The 13,048-nt window shown below is 41.7% G+C and overlaps 1 protein-coding gene across 3 annotated transcripts in view; it reads left to right on the forward strand.

Moving 5' to 3' along the window:
* The window catches only part of LOC102562739 (nuclear receptor coactivator 5), a 76,917-nt gene that overhangs the window by 38,253 nt on the left and 25,616 nt on the right, over positions 1 to 13,048 (forward strand). Inside the window, exon 11 of one of the 3 annotated variants that reach the window (XM_006273205.4) lies at positions 259 to 7,473. The exons of the other annotated variants lie outside the window; for them this stretch is intronic. Within the exon in view, the coding sequence (XP_006273267.2) occupies positions 259 to 320 (62 nt within the window). The 3' untranslated portion in view covers positions 321 to 7,473. Of the gene's footprint in view, positions 1 to 258; positions 7,474 to 13,048 lie in introns of those variants that run through there. 3 annotated transcript variants of the gene reach the window in all.

Below are 13,048 nucleotides of genomic sequence, written 5' to 3' on the forward strand. Positions count from 1 at the left end.
AAATAAAAAAACAGCTAGTCTGGGATGCTTATTCTGTGACCAGTTACAGCATAAAACCTGTAGCGGTCTGTGGTGCTTTTGTCTTTGCTGAAATAAACATTGTTTCAGAAAACCCTGAACCGGAGATCCCAATTAACCTTGTAGTTGGGGAAGGAGAGGAGGAGTCTACACAATAGTTGCTAGACCTAGCTGGGCGGGAGCAGATGAACAGATATTAGAACACAACAGTCTTACACTGTTCAATTTATTTTGTCACAGCTGTTCATGTTAAACCAGTGCAGCATCAACGGGTAGTTAAACCAAAGCCTTTGCTTAACTAAGAAGACATCACAGATGCCGTGTTTAATAATGGAATACACCAAACCGGATGGTGACAATCCTGTTCCAAGACAGCAGAGAGCATGATAAACTTGTAATGCTAGTGTCTGCACACTCAGACCAACTTAAATGCATTTCATTTTCTGTTGCGCACATTCCCATGAAAACTCTTTTTAAAATTTGAAGAAGTTCTGTTAAAAACAAAAAAATGTTTGTGGAAGGTCAGTATTGCAGATTCATAATTTGTAAGGTTGTTTTCTTTCGTGACTATTTAAATATCTATCTGTTTTACTAAACTCATCACTGATTGCTTGTGGTAAAATTTCACCTGACTCTTCTGTCTAATCATTTTATATGTAGGTACAGTTGGACTTAATTTGGTACTCGTTCTGGGCAAGGCTGAACAAAACTTCTTTTTCTTGTTAAAAACAAAGTCTGTGGGGTGGTGGGATCTGCTGTGCATTTACATTCAAAGTGTTCTCTACTCTCTCTGCAGCTTTCTTAACAAAGGTGAAGACACTCTGAACATACCTCAACTCCATATTGGAAGTGTCTTTTGCTTAGCTGACTTCTAATAGTTTTGAAATATTTTTTAAATGAGATCATGTATTTAATACTGTATTATGCTACAAATACTTTACCTTTTCCTTCTCTTGGAAAGTCTCAATTTCTATTTATAATTTGAGGTAAAGGAGGACAAGAGATAGAAGCCTTAAGAAAATGTGCTAAGTATACTCATAAATTTATTTTAGGTAAATGATGTTGAAGTCTACTTTAATTTTTGTTGTTCCATGCAAGCCAATAGTGTACTAGATCCAATTTAATTTGGAGCTATAAAATTACACTTTTATAAATATTAAATTTGGACACCCATTCTACTGTGTAGTTTTAATTAACACATGAAAAATAGATGATTTTCATGTGCCAGCAACCAAGGCTAACTAATAACACACTGGTAAAGTTCAAAAAGTTCTAGGGATACTGTATTTAGTCTGAATTTGTGGATTTCCATTTCCTTTCCCCTGTGTGCATGAATCCTACACAGGAAAAACTGTTAAATTGACTGCACAGAGAGTCCTTAGTACTACTCACTATAACTAAAATTTTACTTTTTTAAATCTGTTGTTATCATAAGTTATCACTTTGTACAGTAATAGATAAAATGCTTTTTTAGACAGGAGTGTGACATTAAATTGGTCAGAATAAGAGCCCAGGAAAACATGGATTGGAAAAAAATATATAGCTTTTCTGGCAATATTCAACATATCTTCAGAAATGACTTCAGCCCATTTAATTCCTACTGATGTATTTATTTTGTTGCTAACTGAGGATCCACAACATTAATAAAATTGTCCTCTCAACACCCATGTAGTATTAGGATATTACACAGATGAGGCTCTAAGGTACAAAGTAAACAACTTCCCCGTGGTCACCTGTAAAGTCTTGTTAGAATTAGTAATTGAACCAAATCCCCTTGATCGCCCAGATAGTGTATTTTAATAACAAGATCATTCTTTCTTAAAGGATTAAAAGTGGGTAGTCTATATTCATTAAGACTCTGATCTTACTCCTGTGAAAACCAATGGAAGTGAGACTGTAAAAGATGTGTATTTGTATTGAGAGAGACACCTCAATGGAAAAATCTTAATAGAAGCAAGATACTGTAGTTCTTACCTGAGTGGAGTTTGTTGAGGTAGTACCCTGCTTTGCCTCCAACAGGCTATTACGCTGAAAGAGTAAGTTACATTGAAATATCAGGTTTGCTATTGCAATGTAAACCCAGAGGATTTTTTCAGTGAAAGAGCTTTAGTGGGTGAAGCTGAGCTGCTGCTCTAACAGACTCAACACATTAAAGTAGTTTGGATCCTTGCTTCCTTTACATTGCTAGTGCAGGCTCTTAAACTGTTTTAAACTCAATTACGCAAGAAGAAAAGTGGTTGCTTCTGCCCTTAATGGATATCTGGCAATTGCAATGGTAAAATACTACTTATTTTTAAATGAATTAAATCAAGGCAGAACTTTTTTATTAAAAGATCATTAACAAACATTTACTGTAATGCAAACTGTATTAAGACAAAGGCTAAAAGTAAATCAGGTTAAGCTGAAACATTTTGTAAAGCATTTCTAAGATCTTAATAGGTGTATATTACCCAGGACTCTCATTTTAAAACAGTTGGAACTGTTTCCCTTCAGGAAAGTAGGGTCTAATAGCTGAAGAACAAGGCAAGAAGATAGATCAGCCTTCTTTTCCTAATATCCCCCCAGTAGATGGTATAGTAAGGCTTCAGTGAGGATTTTGAAAGTTTTGGAGATTCTTAAATAGGATGCTTTGCTCATCTGTGGTGCCTAATGTACCTGCCAAAGTTAATGCAGGCCATCTTCCCCAAACACCGAAGCAGTGCAGGAAAATTTGTTATTCTAGGTATATGTGTAAATTGAACCAAACCTGGACTGCACTTTTGAAAGAGAAATTAATTTCCAGTTGTTTTATTGTAATGCTAACTTGTAAGTCAGCAAGTAGCTTTTTAGAGGCTTTTAAAAACCTTTGCTTTATGTTGCTTTTAAAAACCTTTTAAAATCCTGTATGCTGGTACAGGATCCACATAGCTTCCATTCTGGGTTTTTTTAAAGCGCTAATTATTTTGGTAACAGCAATTGTTTTAATTTCGCTGGAAAAGCTTTTAAGTTGACCAGTATTCTTTGTCCTTTACTTTCAAACTTTAACATAGTTGAGAATAAATTATAACAGGCCCATTGCCAGTTATCAGAGACTCCTCTGGTTATATTGTATAAATTGGATATTAATTGTTAAATGTATTCTGTTCAGCTTTCCATTCTAGTGACATCCTAGATGCAGTTTATTTTTCTGAACAGTCACTATAAACTGGACTTGGGAGCAGAAAAAAAGTCAGGTGAGATTTTAACCAGAAATTTAATTTAGTGCTAGAGGAAAAGTGAAAGTAACTTTCACATGAATTTCAAGCTAATATGGACATTGTGTTTGCATTTATTTGAACACTTTTCATGCCATCACTTTTAACGCCATCACTTTTCACACCATCACCATCATTTGACTTCAGTGTTCCTGAGCTGCCCTAGGGACTCTTGAATTTGTGTTCCGTCATCTCACAAAACTGCATTTTGCTTCCTACTCGTCTTAATTTTTAGCTGAATTTGCTTTTCTAGTACATCTGAATTATAATTGCTTCTCAAGTACATGCCCACATCAGGTTGATCTATTCACTTCTCAGCTTGGCTACTGAAGTAAGGCAGAAGTCCTGTGGGTGAAGCCAAGTTTTCTTCCTAGTTCAGAGTTCTAGCAAATAACACTAACTTTAGGGAACAGATGTTAATTTTTTTATTTGCTTGACTTCATTTAATATTAGAGAAGGTGCTACAGATATTTTTGACATTGACTGACTTTTTTGCTTGTTTTACAAAAAAAGATGTCCCTTTGGGATGAAGGATCTCGTTTTTCCCCTTTTGCAGTTAACCTAATACAGCATTAGATTGTGATGAATTCAGAACTGTTCTAATGTTTGAATAGCAGCTCCCGTGAGAAATTGTGGGGACGGAGAGTGAGAACCATGGCCTCTGCCCAAAATAAATGGAAGAGGGGCTGCCTACTGAGCTCCTTTGAAAGATGGTAGAAGTTGCAAAGAAAACTACCAGGGTGAGAGCAAACCCATCATCCCTTCCAGTCTCACTAAGGCTATGGTCACACAAACAAGTTACTAATGGGCAGAAAAGGTAGGGCTTTTACCATGTGTCAGCTGCTCTGTGGTAACTGCCCGTGTGCATCTCCCTGCTCTGTGGCAGATGAGACATAACACACGGAAGATTAGCTATCCTATAGAGCAGTGATTCTCATTCAGCATGCTGTTGCACACTGGCATGCCATGGGATACTTTTAAGGGTCCTGTGGGGTGCTGCACAGTATTAGCACTGTTAGGTGTGCAATACCTACACATGATTTACAGAATAAACCCATAAGATTCCAAATAGAAATCCATAGTGTCAAAAACATTCTGACCTATTGTGGTCTTTCTGAGTTCTTTGCAACAGAGGAATTGCTTTGTTACTTTTTTTAAGTTGAGAATCACGTGAAAGCTAAGAGCTGGCATTTTTCAAGGAGTACTTAGTCTAATGAGGTTGAGAACCTCTGTTATACAGGAGTCTAGACCTTATACTAGGACAGGAGTGGTACAGAGACTTGAGATGCTGAGATTTCCTTGCAGTAACAGATCAAAGAGTTTGTAGGAGTTTAGAGAGAACCCAACAGGGTGAATGAGGAAGCAGGTCACTTCCTGCCCTGCCCTCAACTCTTTGTTTATTAATAGGCAGCTGGTTGTCTGCAGGTGAAAGGTATACAGCAAACATCAGTATTTTAAGAGGAAAAATCAGGAGGATTTTGGCATAATCCCAAAGGGAAGTGGTTCAGACTTAGAAAACTTGGAGGTAAGGTTAAATTGGGCTCTGGGAATGAATTAGGCACTGTAACAGCCCCTCTAAGTGATACCATGTAAGAACAATGCAATTATAGATTCATAGATATAGGGTCTTGAAGGGACCTTGCAGATCTTCTAGTCTGACCCCCTGCCCTGGGCAGGAGAGAAAACTGGGCTCAAATGACCCCAGCCAGGTAATTGTCAAGCCTCCTCTTAAAAACCCCCAAGGTAGGAGCCAGCACCACTTCCTTAGGAAGTTGGTTCCATATCCTAGCTGCCCTGACTGAAGTAGTGCCTTCTAATGTCTAGTCTGAACCTACTCTCTAACAACTTATGGCCATTCCTTGTTACTCTGGGAGGCACTCGGGGGGGAACAAGGTCTCTCCCATTCCCCACTGTTCCCCCCTAGTAAGTTTATAGACAGCCACCAGGTCCCCTCTCAGCCTTCTCTTGTGACGGCTAAACAGGTCCCGTAGCCTCTCCTCGTAAGGTCTGCCCTACTGTCCCCAGATCACACGAGTGGCCCTCCTTTGGACCCTCTCAATGCTGTCCACATCCCTCCTGAAGTGCGGCACCCAGAACTGGACGCAGTACTCCAACCAGTGTCACATAGAGAGGGAGGATCATCTCCTTGGCCCTTCTTGAGATGCATCTGTGGATGCACGACAAGGTACCGCTAGCCCTGCTGATCGTGTCCTCACATTGGCAGCCCATGTTCATCTTGGAATCGATAATGACTCCAAGATCTCTTTCTGCCTCTGTGCTTTTGAGAAGAGAGTTCCCTAGCCTATAGATATGCTGCTGGTTCTTACTGCCCAAGTGCAGCACCCTGCACTTGTCGGTATTGAATCCCATCCTATTCTCATTTGCCCACCCCTGCAACCTGTACATTATGATTAATGTATGATTGTGTTTGCAGCCCTGACTTAGATTAAACTTAATTCCAATTTTTTTTAAGTTCAGTTTTTGTATATTTTTCTCCTCATGGTGTCACTATTGGTTGCAGTTTTAAAACTGTGACAGTCTTGGCAGTAGGGGGCTTTACATGGATGAAAACCAACCTGTGTGGATTGTTTCTGGAGATGAGGGAGGAGGAGGGTTCTTTAAGTGGGTCAGTGTGGTTGAGTGGGAATGTAGGAGGTCAGGTGGCTGCCAGGGATGTAGATGGGAGGAAGGAAAGGCCTCCAAAGAGGGATATCTTGTCTTGTGACATGTGGTCTGTGCATTGAGCTGAAATGGGCAGTGCAGTTCTACTGTGCCTTAAGGGAGGACTGCAGGGGAAGCTGTTTAGATGCAGACATGGCACTCTGGCCCAGATCCTCAAAGGTGTTTTGTAAATATGTTTTAGTATCCAGAACTTAGGGACTAGTCTCCTGTGTCTTTTTGCCTAGAAGGGCTCTTTATGAGCCTGCAATTGGTTGTCAGGGTCAGTTTATGAAAGAACAATAGCATGGATAAGAGTGGATGTTTGGGAGGGTCCCAGCTTACAGAGGTTTGAAAATCATTTACAATAAAGAGTACATAAAAGAGCTTATTTGTCTAATGCTTGTGCTCCAACCTCCAGGGTATGTGTTTCAAAACAAAGCTAAACAAAACCCTGGCGTTCACACAGGCTCCTGTTTGGATGTGCCACAGCCCACCCCTGCTTCTACATCCCTGTGCATAGGAATACTAGTCTTTTACACATTTCCAGACCTTTGCAGTCCTGTAATGGTATTTGACACCATGGACCACAACTCTATATATTAATATGTAGGGAAGCCATACTTGGTAAAATGGCCTCTGTGATAAATGTGTTTGTAGTCTCAGTAACTGTAAACTACAATAAACTGGTTTCAGTTAACAGAGTTACGGTATGAATGTGTTAAGTGTAACCTAAAGGTGAGGAAAATGGGTTTGTTCCCATTTTCTGCTTCTTTGTAGCATAAAAATTATAAACCTGATATTTCTTAATGTAAGCAGCATTGCATTTGTGTTATGTTAGTGGAGGAAAACCTCCAAGAATACACACAGCCCTCCCCCCAGTCAAATGAGTTGTATGAATCACAAAAAAGAAAGAAAAAGGGGGGCTACTTTCCCTTCTTTCTATTAAAGTCATATTTAAAGCTGTTTGAATGGGAAGCATGAGTAAACAAGTTAAGAGTTTGTTTCCTTTCATCATGCCTGTTATGGCAATAAACAAGTCTCTGAACTTTTGTGAGACACATGTATGTTGAAAAATATATTTATAGTTTAGTGTTTTGTTTTACTTCTTACAAGAAAGTGACAGTATTTGCTTTCACTTATTAATGCATGAGGAGACTTTTGTAAATAAGCCTATTAATGTTTTAAATACATTTTTGTTAAATATTTTACTAATTCTGCCTTCTTCCTCAAATTGTTTTTGTGCAGCCATCTATCGTGGCTAATCAACTATGGGATAAGTGCACAAAATATATTTTTTAATTTTGACATGGTTAAAAAACAGTAATTAAAACTGAGCTCTTTCAAAGATTAAAAAAAAACAAAAACTGCATGGGTAATGAGCAGGAAATACTTTGACATGTTGTTATAAGTTAATTATGTTGTATGGTGCTTGATTTCCTTGGGTTGTAGACTAAATTAAATGGTGTGAGCCCGAAGTCCTTATGCTTTCTTTTGTACTCATTCGTGTATTGTAAACTTCCTGACAATGTTTGTAAAAGTAAATATTTTATTGTGTATTTTTTCCTCTTTGGTACCTCTTCCTCATTTTCTCAGCTGTTTATATCTAGTATTAATGGACCATAACGTTGCAAGATATCTAAGCTAGAAGGTATATAGGGAGGAGAATTTCCATTCTCAGGTCCGTCATGAATGAAATGGTATAAAGTGTTTGCTTAACAGCACTTAAGCTTCTTTGATATCTTAGTGGTTTCTTAATATCCCTTCAGTGAGAGCTAGTTGTTCAGAAACGCTCGCTGCCAAATTCTGGCTTCCTCTATAATTACAGTTCCTTATTTCCCTGGTAAATCAAATCTTAGAATGAATAGCAGCAGTTTTCTGAAATGAATAAAAGAGCCACAATTAAGTTAAGATTTCTTGGCAACTGTATACTACTACTACAGCACATGAGAGCTTCATCAAAATTAGATAGAGGTCACAAAGTCAGACACTTGGAAATGCCAAAATTAGGGTTTCGTGTCTTCGTCTTGATTTGAACCCCTTGTGTTATATGCTTTATTTATGTTACAGTCTTAATGACACTTGTTCTAATAATTGGAAGGTGCAAAGCGAATGAAGCAGGGGAGTGCAGGAAACAAAACAATGTCTTCATGATGAAGGCAGCTAAATGCTGTCCTAGAGAATTGGATTTTATCCCTGCTTCCAAGGAATCCTGGGGAAATTACTTATACTTTCTATAAGTGGTCACTGATTGCATGTTCTTTATATTCTGGTTCTCCAGCTTGGTTTACTAGGATCGGATCTGGAGGAATGCCGAGCATTTAAGGTTGCAGGTAAAATCAGATGTACCGGTGCTTGGAAACAGTTAAGCAATTTGCAAAATTAGGTCCTGGGATCTCAAGTTGGATGCTCAAAAATGGTGGGTACTTTTGCCCTTAACCTATGTGCATCACTTGAGAAATGAGTGCCATGGAAAAGTCTGTAAGGAAATTAATGTTGTTTTCAGAGCACAGTTTGAACAGTATGCAGTAAATAAGACCAGATTGTTTAACGAGTATAAAACAAAATAATGAGCCCAGTTCATTCTGTCTACTGAATGAGAGAGGTTCTGTGGAATAACAGTTTGTGACTGTGTAATTAAAAATCATTGTTATAATACAGACACACCAGGGGGTAAATTAAGGATTCATATACACCCTTCATTTTGGCATTTTCTTTCACTTCCATGATTTGACCTCACAACGTTAATGTGTGTGCGTGCGTGTGCGCACACGTGCATTTGGGAGGAGGTTCTAAATTTTAAGTAAATCAAACTCAAAAAATTCATCATGGGACATAGAAGTATTAGGTCCACTGCACAGATCTCTCCCTTTTGAGCTAATGGAGTAGCAAATAGCAGTAGCAGTTTCTCATCCTTAATATGGACTGATACTGAAAGAGAATGAAGTATATACTTTTCATCTGGGTTTTTGCAGATTCTGGATTCTTTGCCTTGTCACCTTCAGCTGCTTCCCATCCCAATCCAGTCTTTTCCCCACCCCAAGCCTGTTGTCCAAGTTCCATTGTGCTCACCTGTCTACTCTCGGGCTCCTTGTGTTGGTCCCAGTATTCTTGTGCAGGTAGTCCTAATGTACCTTTTCAGTCTTATCATCCAACCACCTCCCAGTTCTAGTTTTCCTACCCAAGATCCTAGTCCAAGCTCACTCTTCATTCTCCTGAAGGTCATTTTTTCCAGTTTCTCTCTTCCCTTTCCCTGACTCCTTGTCCCAGTACATTTGCTCAGCCAGTCCTATTGCTATGCTTACACCCCAGCAATAGTGTAACATGCGAAGGGCAAGCAGACCTCATGCCCAAGGTACCTACCCATTCCTGACTTAGCTTGTCCTTCCAAGCTATATGTCACAGTGTCACAGGCAGTGTGTAATTGAGTGCAAGGTGTGCTGGGAATCATAGCTTTGTAGGGTGGCTGACAGGGAAATGGGGCTGGGGCTTAATACAGATTGACAGTGGAGGAAGGAAACAATGAATAGGTGTGGGGGGAGAGACAAGCTTGGAAAGAAATCCAGGGACTAGAAGCCAGTGTGCTTTGGATCTGACAGTGAGTTGGCTGCTGTTGGTAGGATAATTGACCTACATTTTTGCCATGAAAATCAGCAATTTTTTATCCTTCTGACATGGTCTTTTGTGGCATAAAAATGGGGTGAATGTTTTTACCGTCCACAGCAGTGAACTCCCTTGCCACTCCAGAGAACTACAGTTCACAGCACACCTTGCACTTTATAACATGCTATTCTCAAGGCTGCTGGCTGCTGCTCCTTTATGCTGCCTTGTGGGGGAAGGGTGAGGGTGGGTTGCCTTGGGCATTGCCTCCCAGTTGCAGCCTGCCATTTTCCAGCTACAAGCCTCATTGCCCAACCAGTTAGAGTCTCCTTTCCCCTTGGTTCCCAGTTCCCCATCTCCAGTTCTGTTCACTGTCCAGTCACTCTATTTCCCCTCTCCTAAGTCCTACCCAGGTCATTTGCACCAGATTTGTTCCAGTCCCCTCTGCCTCTGAATCCTACAGTTTCTTCCATATTGCCTTTAATGAATACTTTGTGTTGATGTTCCTGCATGCAAATGGTGGTAGCCCACCTTGATGGACACTGGGGGGAGTGCTAATGCCAACCAATGGTCAGTGTTGAACTGGTGAGGAAACACTTAAAGCAGCTGAATGTCATCAAGTCGGCAGGACCGGACAGACTACACCTGAGTGCTGAGGGAATTGGCTGAAGTCACTGTGGTACTGTTGGCAAAGGTATACGAAAACTCGTGGTGCTTGGGAGAGGCCCTGGAAGACTGGAAAAGGGTCAATGTGGTGCCAGCCTTTAAAAAGGGAAGGAGGGAGGATCCAGGAAACTATGGGTTAGTCAGTTTGAGCTCGATACTAGGTAAAATTTTGGAAAAAATTATCACGAAGTCCACTTGTGAGAGACTGGCAGAAGGCAGGATACTGAAGGAGAGCTAACATGTTTTTGTGGGGGGCAGTTCATGTCGGACCAACCTCATCTTCTCCTATGATCAAGTAATGAACTTAGATGTGGGAGACACAGTTGATGTCATATACTTGGATTTTTTAAAAAGGCTTTTAAAATGGTTTCCCATGACACTTATTAAAAAAAACAAAAAACAAACCCTAGGGGATTGTGGGCTGGCAGAGTCCATGGTCAGGTGGGTTGGGAACTGGCTAAGGGGTCAACCCCGGAGAGTGTTAGTGGACTGGTCTGTATTGTTTTGGCTGGAGATTGCCAATGGTGTCCCGCAGGGTTTGGTTCTTAGGCCCATGCTGTTTAACATCTTTATCAATGATTTAGATGAGGATGTAGAAAACACGCTGGCCAAGTTTGCAGACAATACTAAGTTATGGGGAAAAGCAATCATGCTAGGGGATAGGATGCAGATCCAAGCAGTCCTGGACAAGCTGGAAAGGTGGGCAGAGCAGAACTCAATGAAGTTCAATAAGGATAAATGCAGAGTGCTTCATCTGAAGTAACCAACAACATTACTATAGGTTAGGAGAAGTTGTCCCAGCCAGCATGATGGCTGAAAGGGACTTGGGGGTTATGGTTGATCACAGAATGAACATGAGCCACCAGTGTGATGTTGTAGTCAACAGAGCTACTAGCATACTGGGATGTATTAGCTGATGCAGGGCTATGGAAGTGATACTTCCACTTTACTTGGCATTGGTGAGGCCTTAGTTCTGGACAGTGGACTTCAAAAAGATGTGGAGAACCTTGAAAGGGTCCAGAGAAGGGCCACAAGAGTGATTAAAGATCTGGAGGATAAACCTTATGAGGAAAGACTAAGGGATCTGGGACTGTTCAGCCTGGGGAAGAGAAGACCGAGGTGGGACTTGGTGGACGTCTATAAGTATGTAAGGAGTGAATATCGGGAGCTGGGAGAAGAACCAGGGGCAATGTGTAGTGCGTGCCGGTGTACCCCTTGACCAGCTGTGCTTGCTGCTTAGGCAATGGGCAGGGGAGACAGGTGGGGGTGCCAGTGCCCCCCCTGCAAGTACTGGCTGATCACTGCAATGACTGCAGCCGCTTCCAGGATTGCCCGCAGGTAATGCCATCCTGCTCGGCGGGACTGGTCTCAGGGAGGTCCTAAGGCAGCACCAGTCACCCATGAGAAACTGTTCACTAGGGAGCCCCAGCAGAGGACAGTGAGCAATGGCCATAAACTGTTGAAGTAGGGGTTGTCAACGGGGGTATGCATACCCCCGTGGGTATTTGGGAAGGCCCTAGGGAGTATGCACAGGCATGCGGGGACAGAGCACTGCCATCCACCACCCCACGCCACCACCTCCCAGGAGCAGGTGGGGGGGGGGGCCAAGGGTAGCGGCGCCCCTCTGTGGGCAGCACAGGCCCCATCCAACTGGCCAGATGTGGGGGGAGAGGAGCTCGCATGCAGCGGCCGCTGTCACCACTGTGCTGCCGCTGCTCCACATCTGGCCGTGTGCCACCACCCCTACTCCATATCCAGCCACATGCTGACACCCCCCCCCCCACACACACACACACACTCCGCATCCAACTGCTGGGGGTACACTTATTGAAAAGGGTTGAAAACCCCTGTATTAGAGGATGGTTTCAGGTTGGATGCAAGGAAAAACTTCTTTATGGTAAGAATGACCAGACTCTGGAATAGACTTCCCAAGGAGGTGGTGCAGTCCCCAATCTTGGAAGTCTTCAAGAGGACATTAGACCTTGCTGGGATCGTTTGATTTCAGCAGTATTCCTGCCAAGAACAGAGGGGTTGGACTTGATGATCTTTCAAGGTCCCTTCCAGCACTTAATTTCTGTGATTCTTAAGGCGCCAACTGGCGGTTGTTGGAAAAGACTGGCTCATTGCTTTTGGCTCCAGTGCTCAACCTGGAGTAGCTAACAAACATCTCGAGTGAGACAGCCTTTTTTTTCCCCTTAAGGCAGGGATGACGTATAGGGGGTGCACATGCACCCCCTTGTTATGTGGGGACTTAATTAAGCACCTAATTAACTGAGGTCGCTCAATGGGCTGTACCTTATACTGTCCACTGTGTTTCTTGGCTCAGACGATTAGCTGGTAAACCAGGGTATATCTATCACTACCCAATTTACCAGGCAATTAGATTAAGTTGAGTTAACTACCACACACACTCAATTAGCAGTGAAACAAATAACACAGTTTATTAATAACAAGAGCAACTAACAACATTTAACAAGTAATATTAACCACAACTAATCAACAAACATTAACCAATTAACTATAACAGGGAGAAAGGAGTGGAATACATTATAGAGGGGCAAGAGTCATTTTATTTATCTCCGCCACCGTCTCATCGATCACCAGCTGTCCATCCTCCAGTACAGGTCAGTGATGGCTTACCTCCCACCTCAATGCCTTTCTAACAAGGGTGCTTAACTAAGAAAAGGACAGGAGGGGAGGGATTGAGGTGATACTTAATAATAATAAAGTAAAAGGGCTGCTCTGTGTCAAAGATGCATACCCCCAGGGAGGAAAAGTCTGGGGAGCTGACTCTATTTACTTTGATGTAGGAGCAGATCCAGAGGGGAGCAACTGCAAAGAGACATTTGAGCCTCTGGAATACACACAGCACA

Source organism: Alligator mississippiensis, chromosome 10 (assembly GCF_030867095.1).
Source record: "Alligator mississippiensis isolate rAllMis1 chromosome 10, rAllMis1, whole genome shotgun sequence".
Taxonomy (NCBI): domain Eukaryota; kingdom Metazoa; phylum Chordata; order Crocodylia; family Alligatoridae; genus Alligator; species Alligator mississippiensis.